This window comes from Triticum aestivum, chromosome 1A (assembly GCF_018294505.1).
Source record: "Triticum aestivum cultivar Chinese Spring chromosome 1A, IWGSC CS RefSeq v2.1, whole genome shotgun sequence".
NCBI lineage: Eukaryota > Viridiplantae > Streptophyta > Magnoliopsida > Poales > Poaceae > Triticum > Triticum aestivum.
Genome location: NC_057794.1, coordinates 257593946 through 257612381, shown reverse-complemented (window position 1 = coordinate 257612381; position 18436 = coordinate 257593946). Strand labels below are relative to the sequence as shown.

The 18436-nt window shown below is 38.6% G+C and overlaps 2 protein-coding genes across 2 annotated transcripts; one reads left to right on the top strand and one right to left on the bottom strand.

The window, feature by feature from the left end:
* Positions 1-9668: 9668 nt before the first annotated feature.
* On the bottom strand, positions 9669-10519 carry LOC123116238 (uncharacterized). The gene is made up of 3 exons (XM_044537253.1): positions 10444-10519; positions 10191-10364; positions 9669-10103 (listed from the first exon to the last, which is right to left on the bottom strand). The coding sequence occupies exons 1-3, from the start codon at positions 10465-10467 to the stop codon at positions 9855-9857; spliced, it is 447 nt and encodes a 148-aa protein (XP_044393188.1). The 5' UTR covers positions 10468-10519; the 3' UTR covers positions 9669-9854.
* Positions 10520-16690: 6171 nt separating this feature from the next.
* On the top strand, positions 16691-17299 carry LOC123116136 (uncharacterized). Its single transcript, XM_044537168.1, has 2 exons — positions 16691-16921; positions 17009-17299. Exons 1-2 carry the CDS (start codon positions 16724-16726, stop codon positions 17144-17146), a joined length of 336 nt encoding a protein of 111 aa, XP_044393103.1. The 5' UTR covers positions 16691-16723; the 3' UTR covers positions 17147-17299.
* Positions 17300-18436: the final 1137 nt, after the last annotated feature.

Here is an 18436-nt window from a genome sequence, read left to right as displayed (position 1 = left end):
CTCCCGGAGAGCCCTTCATTACAGATGATCGACTGCTTCAACAGAAGATTCTGATAATACTCTCCGATGTTCTCTTGAAACCTTGTGCCATTGCTTTTGCAATTCCCTACCAGTGAAAAATCCCTATGGATAAATACTTACACCTGTCGTTCTTAATTTTATTCCCAGTTGGTCTTGTTATTACAAGATACCCCGAAATACTCGTCGTTGTTTCGATAATCCTTTGAGCTTACCGCCTTGCTGTTTTTTTGTCACATGAATACCCCTACGGATAATTCTCGCACTTATCGAGTATCCACTCATCCCCCAATTGATCATGTGTTTCATAATGGTCACCGAAATACTATTCGATCCTCCAAAAATCCTTAGTAGCTTATTGCTCTACAATACTTGTCTGCTTGCATGATGGATGCTTTCCATATGTCTGGCAATATTCGTTAGTATCCTTAGACACCGTCATTTTGATCCCTTTAATTCAACATGAGTGCGAATGCACGCAATCATTAGTTGATCCTTTTAAACTATCTTTCCGGCTCAGACATCATTTTAAACATGAGCTAGTTCTCAACAAATCCAATTGCCGTCGATTGTACCCCTAAGGCTATTCAACTTATCCATCCCTAATCAGAACATTGCTTCTGATCCCTTGATTTGAAAATCATAATTCCTTTGCATTTGAGCTCTGGATTAGTCAGTTGTTTCCATAATCCAATGCCTTTGCATTGTTACTTCCTTTGGTTGTGTGCCGATGCTCACGTCAGCTCTGTTATAGACCGGCAGATCCTTTAATGGATTTTATCTAACATCGTCCTTCATATTCAATAACCTTGTGAGCCTTCCCTCGGATACATAATGCCTTTGGTAAATGGTATCATCTACTTTCTCAACCTTGCTCTACTTTCGAGCTTGTGATATTTACTCTTGAAACTTGTGGTATATGTTTCTAAGAAGCCCCTATGGGTTGAACATATGCCTTCTCTAAACTGTGTGAACTCGAAAGTTTTCACGAGTCATACACTTCTGGTATTTTGCCAGATAAAATTTCAACACTACAACTTCTTCGAAAGTGAGAAGTGAATGAAAGGTTATGCATTGGAGAAGTGGGAGTCGACCTTGAACTTTGTGTTCATGCCCATGGACACGATGTAGATCTTATCATTAAAGCTTCTCTTAAATTAAATTATTCCTTTGGTATAAGTTCATCTTATATCCGGGATCTGGCCTTTTGCAATCGTGGTTCCGACCATGTTCTCCTTTAAATACCATTTCGCGTGCAAGTTTAAGCGCTTGTCTTCTGTAGAGCAATACCCCAGTCCAACCTCTACTTTGATCTGTCATCGAGTATTACCCCCTCTGGTATCTCGAGATTATGACAGAACTGCATAACTTCTTATGAGTTCTTCTTCAAGTATTATTTGACTTTTGCTGCATCATCATTTGACTTGATGTCATCGCCGACCGATTACATCTTCATGAAATCTCTCGACAAATGTGTCGTGGTCATCAGCAACATCCTGAGCTCTTCCAAGATATATATCAAATTCATGATGAGAAATACCATCCTTGCCCTTGATGATTTGTTTTATCATCTACCACTTTATTGCCTTCCGTTCGACACAAACTTGTTCGTGTTTTGTGTTATACCTTGAGTTCCTTGCTACCCAGCATTGTTCTTCTTTACCTTGGATATTACCACCTTTTATGTCAAGAATGTTGTGGGAATTTCACCACCTCTTATGCATTCTTGGTACAAGTGATACTTCTTGCCATATCCATTCATTCTTAGACTATTGATTATTGAATCACCATTCTGACATTGGTCGTGCAACCCAACCCATAATTCGGGCGCACCTTTCAACCAATGTTTAATTGTGTATGTTTTCCTCGAGCATACTTCATTATATTATTTGACCTGACAAATGCTATCTCCCTATCCACATAATTGTGGATATGCATCCTTTTGGATACCTCGTCAAATTATTGATGAGTCCATCAGCCACTTCCTCATCCTCCCCTTGGCTTAATGATGAACCCTTGATCGGGACTCGCTTTCATAGTTCATTTCCCAAGAGTCATATAATGTCATCTCGTCAATGTGTTGCACCTCTTCTTCTCAGGCACCCCGAGTCTGAGATATCCTAACACTAATCAGATATGAATCCCGGTCAGATATGATGGTTGGGACATATCTCCAAGAGTTATAACACTGGTCCTTATATATTGGTAAGGTGATGTCATGCCCATCACACCTGGCCGGAGGACTTGTGGTTATAGTTTCCATTTTAGTAAGGTTATCCTTTCTTCCATGAGAAAATGGTAAGACTTATTCTATAAGTTGTTCCTGATGGATCCTTTGTGTATCCATAGCCTGATCCTTACCTGATGACCATGTCAATGCTATCTCGAAGCCTATCTGTGGTACTCCGATTTTCAACAAGAACATTTGATGCCAATGCTAAATGTTTCTTGCTCAATTATCCAAATACCGTTGTATGGGTAATGTCATGAAATTTCTCTCCCCTTACCTAAGGGGTTTTCTACATGATATCCTGCCACGGATATCATGCTCTGCTTGTCCTTGGGAAGGATATATCCCTGAATTATGTGTTTAAAACACATTTTCCTTTCCATTCTTCTGTTTAAAACCTGATAATCGCATTTTCCTTTCCATTGTCTTGCTAAGCCTTTTTATAATCTGACTTAACTGTGTAGTGATAATTCCCTGCTTAGTAAGCACCTCATCGTACAACTCTGTCAGTGAGACCCTGTTACTATTGTTGATGACATTCCGGTAACCACCAATGGATGAGAACTTTGCCTATTGTTCCGCCTCGTTTCAACAAGCAGGAAAATTGTTCTCTTCATCCCTCACCCTTGGTATCAATGTTTTTGCCGACATAACTGACAGGTTATTATCTGACATGCCTTGCTATCATGACCGCGCAAGATATCAACGCTTTTCCTACTTTTAACCACATGGTGGGCCCATAACCCACAGTTCCACCGGATCGAAACCTGACTCTCCTGTACACCCCGGTTTACAAAGTTATTGCTCGCGCTTGACTTCTTATGTAACTCACGGGCCACCTGCCAAGTGATCTATTCGGGTATCAGACACAATACTTATTCTCGTTGCTCTGAACCCCTTTTCACCTTCTGATTAGGCATCGAACGTCTGCCTATCCGTTTGAAACTTCTCATGGTACCTCCTTACTTTGCTCTCGATATTTTCAGAGGTTTAAATTTGAGGGTTACTTTCCGCCTCCCTCCCCGATGTTATCTACCAGATAGTCAACCTTGCCGAGGTCCATTCTCCCGGAATGCTCCCCCTTTATTCTTTCGTAAGTACGATGGAACCCCCGAACAAAGGATGACGACTTCATCATGATGACATGAAGCAGAGAAATGGAGACATGAACGTAATGGATCGACCACTTCGGGAAGAGCAACCAAGACCGAGAAGATTCATTAGAATTTCGTAACCAGACCTTACCCCTAGTCCCCCTCTTAAATCTCGGGACGAGATTTCTTGTAGTGGAGGAGAATTGTGATGCCCGGGTAATTAAGCTACAATGAACCTCTGCTAATGATGCCATGTCACCTCGGTTTCTGTCGATAAACTTGCGTTAGTTTAAAACCGATTCAAATTCAAATTCAAAATCAGGCAAACAACAAAAGTTTTCAAACTCAAAACTAAAATGTTCAATAAAGAGTAGATAAATCAGAGGCTAGGATAAAATTGTAAACAATGTTATTGAAATATGATAAGTCATTTAAACAATCTCAAACAGTGGCAGAATACATTATCTAATAACCTTTTAACTAATCTAAATCTAATATGAAATAGCATTTCACCCAAACTAGTTTTTGGTGCAAGGATATAATGCACTACAATTTATGAGCTAGCTCCCATATTTTATAAAAATCAATTAGGTGCTAAACATTTTTGAAAAACAGAAAAAAAGGAAACCAAGAAAAAAAGAAATACAAAACAAAAGGATAAAATAAAACAGAACCCCCCCACTGGGCCAACCGGCCCAGCTGCTAGCCAGGCCAGGCCCAGGCCGGCCACCCCCACTCCCCCATAACCCCACTAGGGGAAACCCTAACCCACTACCGCTCTCCCACTCCCCCCCACGACGCCACTCCCTCTCCCCCCTCTCCTCTAGATCCCATCTGGATCGGGGAGAGGCCCGACGCCGACGCCCGTCGCCGCCTCGCCGGCCCCCTCCCTCATCCACGCGCCCCCGTCCCCTCTCCCTCAGCGGCGCCCCTTGCCGCTCCTGCCGCGTCGCCACGACGCCACTGTGCGCCGCCACCTCGTCTTCGTCAGTCGCCGCCCGGAGCGCGTCCTCGCCGGCCTGCTACCTCTTCGCGCGCAACGTCCCCGGCCTCCTCCCCAAGCAACGCTGCCCTCGAACCCCTACGCTACCCCGTGAGCTCCCCCTCTCCTCGTCCGGTCACCGCGCGCTCGCGCCGTCCCGTGCCCGTGCATGCACCGTGGCCACGCCCTCTTCCCCGCTTCGGCTCACCTAGCGCACCCCCCTGTGGCTCCTCCCCCCTCCCGCGGCCGAGCCCATCCCTGCGTCGCGCCAGCGCCTCCCTCCGCTCCCCTGCTCACTGCGTCCTGCAACCGCTCCCGCCCCTCGCGCGTGCCACGCGCCATCTCGCACGCGCACCGCGCACGCCCCGTGCTCGCCCGCGACGCGCGCTCGTGGCCTCGTCGTGCCGCCGCTGCTCGCCGCCCCACCGTCTCTTGTGCCGCCGCGCGCCCCGTCTTCGCCCGCATGGCCCCGCTCGCCGCCGTCCGTGCCGCGCCCGCGTCGCGCAACTGCTGCCCGTCGGAGTTCACCACCGCTGCGGCCTGCCTGCTTCCGTCGGAGCCCCACGCCGGCGACCCCGCAGCCGGATGGCCACGGTCTCGCCCTACAACCGGGTGGGCTACGGCCTTCGCCCGACACCCACACTCGTTGCCCGCACACCCGCTAGGCCTGTGGGCCACTGACTGCTGGGGCCCATCCCCAGTAAGAACAAAAATGAAAAAATAATAATAATTAAATAATAAATAATAATTAATCAATTAAAGAATTAATTAACTTAATTAATTTTGTTTAAATAAACTAAAAAATTAATTAAACTAACTAATCATAATTAGATTAATCTAATAGCTAACTAAAACTAATTAAACTGTTAGTTAAATAATTAATCAGTCAATGATAGGTGGGGCCCACCCCTAATTAATTATGTTTAGGTTAATTAAAACTGAATAATTAAATGTGTCACTGACAGTGGGACCCACACGTCAGGTTGACCAGTCAACTCTTTTAACTGCTGACGTCAGCATGACATCATGCTGATGTCATTAATCCTTTTTGAATTAATTTAAATAATTAATTAAATTTCAGAAAATTAATAAAATCTTTAGAAAATCATATCTTTTAATCCGTAACTCAGATTAAATTATTTTCAACATGAAAGTTGCTCAGAATGACGAGACGCATCCGGATACGCAGCCTGTTCATCCGCCACACACCCCTAACATATCAAACTCGCAACTTTCCCCCTCCGGCTCCTTTGCCCGAAAACGCGAAACACCGGGGGATACTTTCCCGGATGTTTCCCCCCTTCACCGGTACCACCTCATACTGCGTTAGGGCACACCTAGCATCACGCTTTGTCATGTCATGCATTGTCATGCATTTGTTTGCATTATATTTATTGTTTCTTCCCCCTCTTCTCTCACTAGACACCCAGACCGATGCCGCTGCTACCCAGTACGACTACGGTGTTGACGACCCCTCTTTCTTGCCAGAGCAACCAGGCAAGCCCCCCCTTGATCACCAGATATCGCCTACTCTCTTTCTACTGCTTGCATTAGAGTAGCGTAGCATGTTACTGCTTTCCGTTATTCCTATCTTGATGCATAGCCTGTCCTTGCTACTACTGTTGTTACCATTACCTGCTATCCTACTGCTTAGTATAGGATGCTAGTGTTCCATAAGTGGCCCTACACTCTTGTCTGTCTGCCATGCTATACTACTGGGCCGTGATCACTTCGGGAGGTGATCACAGGCATATTCTATATACTTTACACTGTTACATTACCTGTGGTTCTGTTCGGAGTTGGGGGCTGAAGGGGCAGGTGGCTCCATCCCGGTAGAGGTGGGCCTGGGTTCCCGACGGCCCCCGACTGTTACTTTGTGGCGGAGCGACAGGGCAGGTTGAGACCACCTAGGAGAGAGGTGGGCCTGGCCCTGGTCGGTGTTCGCGGATACTTAACACGTTTAACGAGATCTTGGTATTTGATCTGAGTCTGGCTACTGGCCTATACGCACTAACCATCTATGCGGGGACAGTTATGGGCACTCGACGTCGTGGTATCAGCCAAAGCCTTCGTGACGTCAGCGACTGAGTGGCGCGCGCCGGATTGGACCATAAGCCTGCTCTTGTATTAAGGGGGCTAGTTCTGCTTCCGGCCGCGTACGCAACATGCAGGTGTGCAATGGGCGATGGGCCCCGACCCCTGCACCATAGGATTTAGACCGGCGTGCTGACTTCTCTGTTGTGCCTAGGTAGGGCTGCGACGTGTTGATCTTCCGAGGCCGGTCATGATCCAGGAAAGTGTGTCCGGCCAAATGGGATTGAGCGTGTTGGGATATGTGGTGCACCCCTGCAGGGAAGTTAATCTATTCGAATAGCCATGATCTTCGGTAATAGGACGACTTGGAGTTGTACCTTGACCTTATGACAACTAGAACCAGATACTTCATAAAACACACCCTTCCAAGTGCCAGATACAACCGGTGATCGCTCTTTCACATGGCGACGAGGGGAGGATCATCGGTTAGGATTATGCTATGTGATGATACCTGGAGGACTTAAGTTTACTCTCTTCTACATGCTGCAAGACGGAGGCTGCCAGAAGCGTAGTCTTCGAAAGGACTAGCTATCCCCCTCTTATTCCAGCATTCTGCAGTTCAGTCCACATATGATAGCCTTATTCCAGTTGATACCAATGCATACATATGTAGTGTAGCTCCTTGCTTGCGAGTACTTTGGATGAGTACTCACGGTTGCTTTCTCCCTCTTTTCCCCTATCCCTTCTACCTGGTTGTCGCAACCAGATGTTGGAGCCCAGGAGCCAGACGCCACCTTCGACGACGACTCCTACTACACCGGAGGTGCCTACTACTACGTGCTTCCCACTGATGATGACCAGGAGTAGTTTAGGAGGATCCCAGGCAGGAGGCCTGCGCCTCTTTCGATCTGTATCCCAGTTTGTGCTAGCCTTCTTAAGGCAAACTTGTTTAACTTATGTCAGTACTCAGATATTGTTGCTTCCACTGACTCGTCTATGATCGAGCTCTTGTATTCGAGCCCTCGAGGCCCCTGGCTTGTAATATGATGCTTGTATGACTTATTTTTTTTGTAGAGTTGTGTTGTGATATCTTCCCGTGAGTCCCTGATCTTGATCGTACACGTTTGCGTGTATGATTAGTGTACGGTCAAATCGGGGGCGTCACAACTTAATAATGCAAAACATGAAAACATATTCCAGCAAACGGTTCTAGTAGCTATAACCGAAACTATGCTAGTTAGCAAGAATTCAAGAAGTGTCCTTCCATGGTCCAACTACACATATTGGTATAGAAGATATTGCATGATAATGGAAAGTGGTGGTCGTAGTAAACAGGAATTGCTTGGATGAACCGGAATAAAATTTTATAGATTGAACATCCCACCCAACCTCTGATTGTTGAACAATCCACTCCTTTTTTAGATCAGTAGAAGAAGAGTTGACATACCAATCCCCTAGATGATGAAGTGGAGATTGGAAGAGGGCTAGAAGGAGAACATCAATGGCGATTGACCGAGAGCTGTGCGTGCTGATGCGGTGGAGAGCTAGAAGCAGAACATCAATGGTGAATGTCTGAGAGCTGTCCTAGTTGAGTGCTTCTCTGGCTGTGATATTGATTTATGGGCAGAGGTAGTGGGAGAGATGGCTTGCATAGTACCACGTGTGCTGTGAAAGAAGTCATCCCCTCGGTCTACAGGATGGATTTGACATGGATTTGACAACACACAACGCTCTCTTAATTGTTTGTACTATTCTGCAACAGACATGTAAATTTTACACATTGGCCACCTAGTTAGACTAGATATGTAAAGTTTGGAAGGTAGTATAATATGACATTAATAACAATCATGTGATAGAAACAAAGTAGACCAAGCATTGAAACTACATACTGTAAGGAGGTGTTATATGTTAAAAAACATGTAGGAGTGAAATGAAAAAACACTCCCTTGGATATTTTTTCTTGTATGGTTTCAAAGTTGCGAGGTCCATTTTGGTGGGAAAACTACCTCTCGCAGGAGTAGTATAAGAGCAACGCTTACACTTGTACATGTCCTCCTACCTCTCAAACTATTAGGAGACAATGAACATGGATGAGAAGAATGGTGTTTTCCTCTCTTCCTTCACCGATGGCAGCAATGATCCGAATCATATGGAAGGAAAAATTAGTTCATCCAAGGTACTTTGTATAAGCAGTTACTTGTTATGTTCTCATATTTGTTATTCGAAGATTCTTATTTCAGTATCAATTGGTGTGCATGTCAATATCTTCTTCTAATGTCTCATTTCAATTTGTCTTTCACTTATGTTTCTTAGAAAATTTCTGAGGGTAGCTCATGTGAAGATGATGCTGACTCCAGCATTCGTCCAGTACATACGAAATTCTTGCAGCAGAGCCAGGTCGAACCAATAGAAGTAAGTCGACTGTAGTACATTCTTATTTCAATCATGGGTGATTAATATGTTTCTGGTGTGCAGCCTCCTTTGTTACTACTTGAAGATAATGGTTTGGAGGAGGTGGTTGGAGAAAACATTGTTGGTGATAATATACAATTTGAAGCAGAGCTAGATGAAGGCGACCGTGAGTCTGATGTTGAGGCTGAAAGACAATATCGTGTACACGAACAGCCAATTGTGTACTTGCAGCTGTGGAGGATCTGCACGGATGGAAGATCGATGAAGAGGAGAAGAATCGATAATTAACTGTGGGACATTGAAATTTCAGATCTTAGTTGTGTTTCATATGTCATTTTGTGTGTCAACATGGTTGGGATTTAAGCTTCGGTTTCAATTAGACCATATTTTGGATTGTGAAGTACTTACATTTGAAACGTTATGTCTAGAATATGTGAGTAAGCATGTTCTGTAACATTTGTGCTACATCTTATGTAATGGTTTTATCAATTAGAAAATTGAGGGAAATGAAATTACTCACTATGAAATGGTTCTATAACATTTCAGCTTCTTCTTATGAAAATGTTTGTATAACATTTCTGTTACTTCTTATGTAATGTATTTCAGTAAAATAAAAAAACCTGTCACACCATTTTACAGCTGCAGTACGAAATGTATTAAGTAATTGTACGTTATGATGTATTTCATATTTCAATTGGCAATGGAGTTAGAAACTATCAATACCTATGATCTGTGAAATAGTGCTAATATTAAAAAAATTCACTCATAAATGTAAATGTACTTACTAAAATTAAAGGTTTCACTTCTATAAGCTGTGAAAAATTGTTTCAAATTAATTTTTACCTTCACTAAAAATATTATGACACGTTAATAGATACTAGTGTAAAGTCTCGAAATAAATATAAGTTTATATAATCTGGTAAAAAACATAAGTAGTACATGAAGTGAAACATGAGTAGTTCATGATGTGAAATACTAAAATGTAGAGATAGTACAGCTAGTACATAGAGTGATGATCTAAGGTGCTGAATAATATTACAATCAGTGAAATATCAATTTCAGTGATAGTAAACACTAATGAATATCAGTAGAAGTGAAATACAAAAAATATTACGTAATCTTTCTTCTTTGAATCTGCACTAATTGATAGAAGTCGCTCCTTCAGCATCTTGTTCTTAGAAAGGAAATGGTTGTCCTTGTAACTTTTCTCTTCATTGGCATCTTCTAGTTTCACCAATGTATTTTCTAAGTCCAGATGTAGGCTTGCCAGGTAGTTCTTCATGGGAGTTCCATGTTCCGGATCAACCCAACAGCTCCATGCACATTCTTGTCCCTGAATACAATAGCATTGTGGGAAAAGTAAGCATAAATATAGGAAGTTCACATTGCATAGAGTGTGGGCTTAGTTGCTACTCCTTACATTTATAGGACAACCGAGGAAACGCCTACCGCCATGCTCGCTGCCCCATGCCACCCGGCGTGCAGGACTGTATCCATGGATGCATCGATGGAGAGTTTGCTGGTCAATCCCGTTCCAGCTTCCACCAGGTTGTGGTATATACATAACATCTTCATATACGACCAATCCGACACCCTAAACACAAGATGGAAGTAAGCATGAAGTTATAGGAAACAAATCCTAAGGAGTTCTATTGGAAAATATAAGAACTTACCTGGTTATCCGCAGCAATGTTCATTCCTGAGATGTCCAGAGGTGGTGCGAACGAAGAAGGCTGCTTAGAGATTGGATTGCTGCCTGTGCTGGTGCCTCTGTACAATGGGTGGTGTGTATAATATAGGCAGGCAATGTTCCACTTACACAAGCGTTGGTTTGTAATAAATGAGCAATAAGTTCAAACATGTGGTTACACCGGTAGCACCAATTATTGCCTCAGAACTAGTAGGTGAAAATTTGATGCATCTTATGTACCGATATGTGCGCTACTCTCCGGACAGGTATGTTGTAGGATGTGATATAACAATGAGCGTGTAGCATTTAACACCTTTTTGAAATAGTCGGGCTGAAATTATGCGAACCGATTTCTATTGACGACACACTAGTTTTTAAAAATAAGTAAAAACCATAATAATAAGTTGTACTACAATTTTTCAATTAACGCATCTTTTTAGCCGTAAGATAAGAGCAATTCAACTTGAACGACATTTGTGAACATATTAATATCAAATATGAATTGAAATAAAAAAATTAGTTCACTATGTTTCCCAATTTTTATTAATGTTATAAGAAAATAAGGTAAAAGTGCCATTGAGAATTACTTATATAAAATGAATTTAGCCATAAGGAAAAATAATATGTAAAATTTTCTATTATTTTCAATGTATAAGGAAGTTACAATATATTAGAAATGACACAATTTCCAATTTTGTACTAGTGAAATATGCAATGTAAATAACTTCATATTACAATTTATACTGCTTCATGAATGTGTTGAAAATAATTCAATATGTTAAATAGTAGATGTGAGATTAGGAATATTATTCAAATATAACAAAATTCATTAGATGATCAATATTATTAGATGTCAAATAACAAAAGGCATACTTTTGAATAGCTTCACTGACTGTAATGTAGAGTTATGAAACAATGTTTTAATATTATGAATCCCAAACACATGTTTTCTCATGTAGAAAAAATATTCCATTACATATGAAATATAAATTAAATATCCTTCTCTATTGAAATCGAATTATGTTACATACATTATAATATAGATACTAATTGTGTATTGAGTATGTCGAACATGACATATGAAAATCAGTAGAAACGCTTGCAAACTGTTTCAATATATACTAGTCTGTTTAATTTTTACCAAAAAATGATGTTCGAAATGTTAACAATTAAGACATCTCATATTAAATAGTATACATCTGAAAATAAATTTAGGTTCTCAATGATTTATTGTGAGTAGATGGAAGTGAAATGTTATATATTTACATATATCATCTTTGACAGATGTGAATAGTGAAATATGATATTATGTTCACTGATATATGGTATTGCATGGAAAAGATAGCCGCAACGTTGTGCTGTTCAATGATCTAATTGTTGTAAGGCGGGCTATGCCTTGTTTCAGGAAACTATTATTTGATTTGGTTCATTTAGGTTAGCAGTCTGCTATTGTTTTCCGTGTGAAGTGGTATGGTCTATCTCACATCGCACGACAACTCATCATTTACGGTATAGTACATTCCACCAACTAGACTATTAAAAATAACATAGCATGCGAACATAATTTCAATTGCATTGGAGAGAGTAGTTGTATTTTGTTCCGCCAACAATGGATCTCATTGATACTAATTGAGTTTGTACATTTGTAGGCCATATACATTGTCGATATCATACACATAAATAGTACGAAATGAATTGCATTTTGATTAAAGTAGGAGCTATAAATAAAACATTCAAATTGGAAAACATAATTAATAACTGATATAACAATTAGCATCGTCGACATCTGAATCTAAGATTATATGATGGCAATCATGTTGTAATTTGGCACTCTTGAGGATGCGTTTGACGAAGCAATGGCATTTATTAGCATTTGAGGTTGATATTGGCAAAACTGATTACCGAAACACAAGCTGTGGCATAAATGATAAAAATGATTCAATTCTTATTACTTTATAAAGATATGGGACACAATTTCGGTATGTGAAGTATTAAACTTGATTCGATAAATATTATTATACCAGTTAAATAAAAAAAGTAATTTGTTTCTTCACATAGTTTAAGCTGATCAAAAATAGACAAATATATAACATTATATTCAATATGATGTAATAAGAAACACAGTAGATTGAACTGTTTTATGCCTTTAATATGTAAGTTCATATCATATTTGAAATAATACAATATGGACATTGCTTCATATAATAATTAAAATTAGATGTGTTCACTTTAATAGTAATGAAATATATGATGTTACTAATTTTAGACGTTATCACCGATGGATGTTGTCTATAGTACATTATATTGTAAACTTGTACAAATGTGTGTAGGGTGGATATCGTCGTCATACTGCGTGTTTGTTATGCTTGCATAAGACATTTAATTGTTCTCTTTGTCCATGTTGTTTATAAAGTTTAAACTATTTCAGATCATAAAGTACATTATTAAAATTATTGTGCATCAACTTATTTAGGGGATACATGCTTGCTATAAGCATGCACATTTTGATAACCATATTCATGTTATAATAAAATGCATTTTTTGGTGCAATATTTAAAATATCGCAAAGCATTGCACTTCACAAACATACTAGATACATTCATACACAGATCATTACATATATTAAGTAGCCAATGAATTAAATTTCGATATATGTGGGAAGTAATAAATTAAAATATAATTTAGAAAACATAATAAGTAAGTAATGTAAGGATCAACATCCTCCTCATATTAAGAAAACCTTATAAAGCTATCATATAGTTTGCGGGAAGAAGACGGTTGATACAGCTGCGGTGCGCTGCCATCTTCTTTAACTAAGACAATGGTCCTCTGGTTAGTTTGTGTGCTTTCATTGATATTCTTTAACCAAGACACATAAGTTATGATACAAAGTTAGGAAATGCGTTTTCTGATTAGTTTGTGTGATTAGTTTGTTATGATACCAAGCTAAGACAATGGTTCTATGGTTAGTTTGTGTGCTTTTAATGACAGAAATGTTGTTGTTGGTACCGCCAACGTAGGATGCCGTTCATACAAACTGTTTTTGTACATTAGTACAAACTCGTACATTTTGCATGTCGTCGTAATAGTGCGCTATTGTGATAGTTCTCGATATGTTAGAATGGTTTTCTTGTTCCAGGCTCGTCAGAAAATAATAACTATTTCATATTATACATTTTTAGTATAGACATGCACATTTGTAATACTAAATTCATGTTATAATGACATTCAAATTAGCGGTTCAAAAATTAAAAATTTGATCTATTACAAAACATTGCCCATGACGAACATTAGAAATACATTCATACTTATAGTGTTACACATAATAAGTACAAAATCAAATACATTTCGATTATTCTAGGAGCTAAATATATAACATTCAAGTTCGAAATCATAATAAATAATTAATAAAAGCATTAGCATATTTATTATCTTAATGTAAGATGTTATGCTTGAAATCAAGTTGTAATTTGGCACTTTTCGAGGAAGCGCCTAATGAACCTATGTCATTTTATAGTAGTTGATATTCATAGTGGCAAAACTGAGTACTGATACACAACCAGTGGCATAAATGATAAAAATTATTCATTTCTTACTAGTTTATAAACAGATGGTAAACAATTTGGTATGTGAATTATTGACATAGTTTAACCTGATAGAAAAAGGACATATATGTAACATTATATTGCATATGATGTAATAGGAAATCCAGTTTATTGAAATATGCTTTGCCTTTAATATGTAAATAATAGAATATGGACATCCTTCATATCCTATTCAAAATTATAATTTTTCACTTTAATAGAACTGAATTATATGATTTTACTAATTATAGGCATTATCAATGATGGATGTTGTGTATACTACGAGAAATTGTGAACTTTTAGAAATGGGTTTATGGTGGATATCGTCGTCTTACTTCCCATTTTTGATACTTGCATACGCCATGGAACGGTTCTGTTGATCCATGCTATTTATGAAATAGAAAATATTTAAGATCATGATGTACGTTATTCAATGTGTTCTGCATCGATGTTTTAGGGGGAAAATGCTTGTTCTAAGCATGCACATATTTATATATATATCCAGGTGATAATATAACACATTTTTGCTGCAAACATTAATATATCACAAAGCCTTGCACTATAAAAACATAAGAGATAAATTGATAGACATAGCATTACATATATTAATTAGGAAAAGAATTACATTTTGGAAAAAGTAGCAACTAATAATTAAAGATACAATTTGGAAAACAAAAAAAAAGTAATCTAAGCATTAGCATCATCCTCATCTGAAGATAGGATTATAATGCTATCATATTCTTTGCTCGAAGAAGACGGTTGATACTGCTGCGGTGCGCTGCCATCTTCTTTATCTTCGACATTGGTTCTTTGATTAGTTTCTATGCTTTCATTGATATTCCTTAATCGAGACACATATGGATCATCTGTATATGAAACACTATGCTTGTTCTTAGTTGGCATACCATACATTTTTGCTTCTGCCTTGATTTGTTCGGATACCAAGTCTGTGGTCAAGAATCAGATGACCTCAGGGGATAGATGGCAGCACTCACTTGAGTAGTCAAATGTGGAAGACGAGTTGGTCGTATTTGTTGGAGTAGCAGTACCACTTGTAGCAGCTTCAACTTGATGGTCAATAGATTGCCCAGAAGCCGTTAGGAACCAAGGTATCTTGGGTACATCCTTCTTCTTGGTTGGCTTAACCTTGTTCTTGTGCTTGCGCGGTGGCATTTCAACCAATATGGTAGTAGAATGACTGAATGGAATGTTGTTGTGATGACAGCTGGGAAATCTGGTTCTTATATAGAGGTTGATGAAGCACTGTTTCAAAAATTATTTTTCTAAATTAAACATAGGCAGGTACTGGCGTTAGCTGGTAATGGATCAATGCATATCTCTATTGATGTGACAATACTAAATGGAGAAATAGCTTTCCAGTACATAGTAAGAAAGTAACGTGTAACAGCTTCCTAGCTGGAGAATCATAAGATTCTCTGACCAGTACTAGGCTGACAACTTTTTCAATTCAATTAGTACACGCATCCTCTGAGAATGAAACGTCTCGTGGAATGCACATACCAGTAGTTCAAATTTTTGAAAACGCCCTCCTAGATGGTAATACTATGTTAAAAGTATAGTATATGTTATCATGTAATTTCTTCAAAATAATTTTAGACTTGATAAAGTATCAGTACGATTGTCGTATTAATAACTGGACGCCCAAATATATATCACTAATTATTATTATAATTTACAGAAGTTTGATATTGTTTTAGCCATGTGAAATGTGAAACAAAAAAGTTTTCAGCATTTCATTTTATAATGTCATTGTATGTACATCATAAGTTCTTACACTTCTCCATTGCTTCATATAATTTGATTGCTTTAGATAGATCAACCAAGGTGGTGAATAGGTGTAAATATTATGTAATAGATATTCAGACTGTAGGTAAGCATTATTGTTAGACAAATGAGAAATTAAATCTTCATACTTTGTAATTTAAAATATGTGAAATGTACATTTCAAAGTTAATGAAAAATGAATATGATAAAATTTCAATTTACTGAAATACGAAATGGTCGCAATAGCAATCATACGTAGGACATGGTTTGAAGAATAGTAGCACTTCTCCATTGCGTCATATAATTTGATTGCTTTAGATACATCAACCAAGGTGCTGAAAAGTTGTAAATATTGTGTAATAGATAGTCAGACTGTAGGTAAGCAATACAGTTAGACAAATGAGATATTAAATCTTCAAATATTTTAATTTCAAATTCAATGAATGTACATTTGAAATTTAATGAAATAAGATTATGACCAAATTTAAATGAACTTAAATATGAAATAGTATCCACTTATATTTTTTCCTTCTTAATAGCAATCATACATAGGCCATGGTTTGAAGAGTAGTAGCATGAATCGCCCCCTCTGTTCAGAATTGTATTTATGTGGCTGCGCATGCAGGTACACAGACGGGTCATAAAGGATTCTTCTGCCATATGGACATAAAGTGATTCGATTCCTGCCTCAAACGTCTTGACCGGTACGGTACTATTGGGAGCAGTGACATGGTGAAAAATATAATTTTACTTGCATGGCAAAAACACTTTTTACTGCATGCGTATGTGTAGTTACTAGTTAGCAATCCAGATGCTATATATATGTTGTGCGCATGACATTTGAACACACATTGCTCTAGCTCTTAACTACTGAAATACATCTAGCAGTTAGCAATGGTTGTCATAGTCACAGTGGTTGTCCACCTGCCGCATAAGAAACTCATTCAACCTGAGTTCTTGTGTGGTTGCGGTAGACCTGCAGCTTCTAGGAAGTGTTTAGGTGGAGAACACAATGGTCGAATGTTCTACAGGTGCGGGAACGGATGGGTTGAAAATAGTGATGGTTTGAATGAAAAACTCTGGTGGAAACGGGTTAGTAAATTTACATTTCCTTTCTTCGAAGTTTATATTTTTTGCAACATTGCGCCATGTTCTAAAATTTGGCTTTCTACCTTTCAGCACCTTGGTTGTGAAGTTTTTGTTTGGGAAGATGTCATTCAGAAGTTTGCGGAGACAGTGTTTGAGTACAATCAACTTGGTGAAGATGAGTTAGAGTCGGAGATAATTGGAACAATTGGAGCTCGGACTTCCAACTAGCTGCATGTGATCCTATCTTCTTATTACCTACTCTGTATCAATGTGTTGGCTATCTATGTAATTTCATTTTAGTTATTTGTTCGATGCACTAGAAATTTTTCATTTGGCTTGTCGATTTACTGAGAAATTATGTTGTATGATGGAAAATTAGTTCTTTGATTTGTTTTATCAATTTGATGTTCTAATGATATAAGTTTGTCTTATATGCAATTGGAAGATGGAATAAAAACGTAAACTATGAACTCGTTTCAATAATAACAATATTCTGATTCGAAAACAAATTTGATCTTTATAATCATTACGCAAACAACTTTATAATAAGAATAATGTTGAATATATTTGAGCTCGTTTCAATATTTTGAATTAGTTCAGTATATTATTGAAACGAGTGAAATGAGTGAAATTTGTGATTGAAACAATTGTAATCATATTTGGTTGTTAGTGAAACTAGTGAATCATTTTTTGAAGCTAGTGAAATATGTTATTGATAACGAGTGAATTAAGTAAAATGAGATGAAACAAATTTATGAATTCACCTAAATCTATTATTGAAACAACTTAAATTAGATGAATGAGTTAAATATGCTATTGAAAGAATGGAAAATAGGAAATTAAGATATCAAAACTAGTGAAACTACTAAAATGTATTTATGAAATATTGAAACATGATATTGTAAGTAGTGAAATGTGATACTGTTTTCACACTTACATCAAAGAGTGGCATTTGATGGAAAAACCGCTTAATGCAAGGGCACTTGTTACCCCATGACTGCGGGGACTCGGGTAACGCCATCCCAGCCTTAGTAAAATATTTTTTTATTATGTCATACATCTATCTCTGTGGAGTGGTGCACATATACCTTTTCTATAGTGTGTCGTCTACCTCTCGCTTTCAACGCCATAGCTACAACACAGAGTACTAGGCAGAAGGAAAACAAGAGACATGAAGATAATGGAATGAGTTTGAAGAAGGAACCCTGGGCAACTGCATTAGTCGACGGAACCATTAGGACCGAAGCTTGTCCACTTTGTTCGTCTTATTGTTGAGAAGCACATCAAATCTTCCCTTTCTATCTCTGAAATCATCGGTACGTTCCTTTACCCAATTTATTTGATGTAGATTTTGCTAGAAGACATTAGATCTTTGGAAATGTTGCATTTGGCGTTTGTTCATCACTTTCCTGCCTTTATTGAGCATTCGATTCTTGTAAATCAAACACATAACATACTACTTATGTACTAGTAAAAATATATTCACTGAATGCTAGATGTGGCAATTTACTTGAATGT

Coding starts and splice junctions, on each gene's coding strand:
- LOC123116238 (XM_044537253.1), bottom strand. CDS start 10,467: ATGAACATTGCTGCGGATAACCAG. Junction 10,365..10,443: donor ACATTGCTGCGGATAACCAG/GTAAGTTCTTAT, acceptor TCTTGTGTTTAG/GGTGTCGGATTGGTCGTATA. Junction 10,104..10,190: donor TCCTCGGTTGTCCTATAAAT/GTAAGGAGTAGC, acceptor TATTGTATTCAG/GGACAAGAATGTGCATGGAG.
- LOC123116136 (XM_044537168.1), top strand. CDS start 16,724: ATGGTTGTCATAGTCACAGTGGTTGTCCACCTGCCGCATAAGAAACTC. Junction 16,922..17,008: donor AAAAACTCTGGTGGAAACGG/GTTAGTAAATTT, acceptor TCTACCTTTCAG/CACCTTGGTTGTGAAGTTTT.